Source organism: Arachis duranensis, chromosome 2 (assembly GCF_000817695.3).
Source record: "Arachis duranensis cultivar V14167 chromosome 2, aradu.V14167.gnm2.J7QH, whole genome shotgun sequence".
Classification (NCBI taxonomy): Eukaryota; Viridiplantae; Streptophyta; class Magnoliopsida; order Fabales; family Fabaceae; genus Arachis; species Arachis duranensis.
Genome location: NC_029773.3, coordinates 74,955,806 through 74,959,604, shown reverse-complemented (window position 1 = coordinate 74,959,604; position 3,799 = coordinate 74,955,806). Strand labels below are relative to the sequence as shown.

At 26.5% G+C, this 3,799-nt stretch overlaps 1 protein-coding gene across 1 annotated transcript in view; it reads right to left on the bottom strand.

The window, feature by feature from the left end:
- The window catches only part of LOC107475055 (serine carboxypeptidase-like 11), a gene marked incomplete in the record, with an annotated part of 10,121 nt that overhangs the window by 4,869 nt on the left and 1,453 nt on the right, over window positions 1–3,799 (bottom strand). The window contains 3 exon segments of the mRNA XM_021135586.2: window positions 1–47; window positions 2,470–2,589; window positions 3,220–3,296. Coding sequence (XP_020991245.1) covers window positions 1–47; window positions 2,470–2,589; window positions 3,220–3,296 — 244 coding nt within the window.

Here is a 3,799-nt window from a genome sequence, read left to right as displayed (position 1 = left end):
GCCATGTAAAATTCATTGGAAATATATTCTGGATTCTCAGTGAGCCACTGCAAAAATTAATACATAAATATCATAGGTTATTAATAAATCATCAAAGTTATACAGCTTGTTTAGTTAGGAGCTGGAATTAGTCTCCCACAAAGTAAACTACAAATACTGGAAAATAAATGAAAAAGAAAACACCAAAGTCTAATTAAATATCATGAATCTACAAGACTACAACACAAGTTTCTCTGTTTTTTTTTTTCTTTTTTTTTTAAGGTCTAAACAACAACACAACTAACATGTTCAGGATCACAAAACGAACCAAACTCCCTCATGCTTTGATCCACCAAAAATAATAAGTTGGGTTATAATTTTAGTCTCCATTTAACTCGTGGGTAAGCCAAATCCGAGCTGATGGGTATACCATCTACAACACAAGAACATTTGGTAACGAGTTGTGACATTTTTTATTTTATTTATTTATTTATTTATGGGTACAAAAGAGTTGCCCCTTTGAAGATGAATATGGGGTTAGCTTAGATCAGTTACCAAACATTTTAATAGTTACTCCCATAAAGACATTTTTACTATTGGTTCAGGTATAGTTTTGTGGAAATAGATTAAGTAAAGAAAGATTAAGAAGAGAGATTAAGGGTAGGTAAATTGTAAGGAAAATACTTCGATTATTGATAAATAAACAACATAAAAATTAATGATGTGGAATAGTGATGGAGAACAAATGTTGAGACCTTCACTAATGTCACAAGAGGATGAATGAACTCTTTTAATTTAAAGTGGACAAAACTTATATAGAGCTTGTTGTCGGGTGTTCTAGTAGAATACCCGAATGCTAATTTTATAAATTCACTTGTTTGAAGTTGATGAACAAAATGAAGAATAAGGAGAAGAACTGTAAGAGAGCAAAGAAAAGAGATTATCTCACAAAGTTTTAGAAAAGTCTTTTTGAGGGAAGTGAGTTTAAGCACGTTTTATAGTCTAAAGTCATTTTAGAGGGAGAGTACATTGTCCAATAGTTACAATGTCATCTTCAGCCTACTCTTATCCCAAGACTAGTTACTAAATGGTGTAATTAGTAGAATGTATTTTTTGGTGTTTCTATTATTTTAAGTTTCTCTAACTAAAAATAGATATACGAAAGAAGTTTATCTACATAAGTTAAGGTACCAGTTCTGTCACTGTTTTGGGTGTTCGTGTCAAAGAGGTATATGGATAAAAGAGTGCTTATGACATGTGACATTATTAGTAAAGGTACATCTAGTTTGACTCATTTCAAGCTAGAGGACATTCTATACACTTCAAATCCAACCAATCATCTTCGACCAATTTAGTTCCTAATTAAAGAAAAATTCAAGTTCTTAGGATGTTTTTTCTTTTAAGTTTCAACTTTTTGGCCCAACACATATAGAAGGAACTTTATTCTTTTTTTGTCATATTTTAAGTCATTTTGGAATTATTCATATACAATAAAATTACACTTTTAATATACAATAAATTATATTTGACTCTATATTTGACTGAACCATGTACATGTTTATAATACCATTTTTACATAAAAATATCAGAAATCATTTTTGCTTAGTTGCTCTTTAAAGTTTTTATATGTGAAAAGCTGCAGATGTAAACATATTGTGGGCTAAACCATCCAAACTTGTCCATGAATTTTTATGTTGATAAAAGTATCTTCTAAGTTTGTTAACGATAAAATATTTTTAAAATATTTTAAAATAAAAAGAATACTATTTTTTATAAGAGATAAATAATTTTTGTATTTGACAAATAATTTATACATTTGATTTGAAATTTTGTAAAAATATTTGGATACTATTTAAAGAGTGCATATAAAAAATCATACCAAAAGTTGATCTCTAGATTCTTTTGCATATTTTTTAAAAAATATTATTGGCCAAAAAAATTACAAAAATGTATCTACTTGTCATAAAATTACTAAATTTTATAGATAAAAATATCTCATTTTTCTAATATTTTTTGCAAAAAAAAAAAGAATACATCAAAATTTAATCGTGAACACTTTTTAAGAATATATTTAATGATTGAATATTTTTTTCATATTTTAAGAATACTTTTAGCATTAACGAATTTTTTTTCCAAAGATAAGGAAAATCGAACCCGCAATCTCTAAATGAGTATGGAAAACTATATCATTTGAACTATAGCTCATTGGCCAACATTAACGAATTTAGAAGATATTTTTATAAGCAATTTGATAATTCATAGGTGTTTTTTTTTTTGGTGATTTACTCAAATATTATGATTTACCATTTCAATAATCATTTCACACTTATCTCCTTGTAGTAGTTTAGTTCTCTTTTTGGGCTTGGGGCTCGTTTCATTACAAAATAAAAGGACAGTTGTGACTTTGAGTTATTCTTTCTCCCTACTTTGCATATCATACAATGCTTATAATAATAATAATAATAATAATAATAATAATAACTACTTTACCTTTCTAATAAATTGGTGGGCATGATGAACAAGTTTCCAATCACTTCGTTGAGAAAGGACATCTTTTGCGTAAGAGAACCCTGTTCCCATCGGTAAATCTACAAAGATAACATTAGCTACCTAGAAAAAAGTGGAAAAAGAATATCAGGAACAATATTTGAAGGAAGTATTTAACTTTTTTTTTATCTTTTTTATCAAGATATTTTTTATTAGAAAAATATCATTTTGTATTTGAATAGAAAATATAAAAATTATTTTGTTATCGATAATTTTTTTTCAAAAACAAAATATTACTTGTTTAAAATAAAAGTATTTTTTTCTAACAGTAGGTGTATCCAAACACTTTTACAATTATATGTTTAAAGTAATTTTTTATTTAAAAAAAAAATCCAAACGAACAGTTATAACTGTATATTTAAATAATTAGAAAATGAAATTTATAGATGTAAATAGGTGTTTTTATTTTTTCTATACCTAATTTATAATCATTAATGGATTGTCTTCACAAATCCAGTTTTTGCATATATCTTATCTTCTTCGACTTAAGATTTTATGTTGGTATTTTATATAAAAACTATCAATAGGAATTACAGTTACAGATTATAGATAAAGTTTGAGATATAACTAACATAATTATACTATACTCAAAAAATTAACCACTAAACTAGTTATACATATATAGTAACTAATTTTTACAATGCACATAACATTTTTGTAATTCATATATAGTTCTCTAAGATGCATTGTTACCTTTGTCCATGACGATGCCCTGTAGATTAGCTTAGGCAAGCTCCCATCAAATTCCTCAACTTTAAATTGCACTGGACCTACAATATTAATTTAACCCTAAATAAATCATTTTTTTTAGTATGTTTAGTTGGAAGATAATAGTGGAATAAATTTCAGCTAAATTATATTAATATGTGTAATTTTATTTACACATAAAGAATTCAAAACCTTGGTATTGCCTAGATTTTGCAGCAAGGATGGAAAGTCTATGCTTAATGGACAATAATAAATTAACATTTTTTTTTCCCAAACCACTTATATTCAATCAAATATCCTTACATTTCGTTGTCTTAATCTCTATTTTCTCTATGTTATTGCTGTATTTATGTTTCAAAGATAACTTTCAAACATTCCCTAACTAATTTAGCTTATGATTAAAGCCAATTAGAGTTTGTTTTAAAGGATTTTGAATGCATTGGTGAGGAGAATCTATATTATAACTTAGAGAGTGTTACACCAATGAGCTAAATAAAATACTATATATTAATAGTTTAGATGTAAATTTTTTCACCAAAAACCTTAAACCAACATATTTATGAGC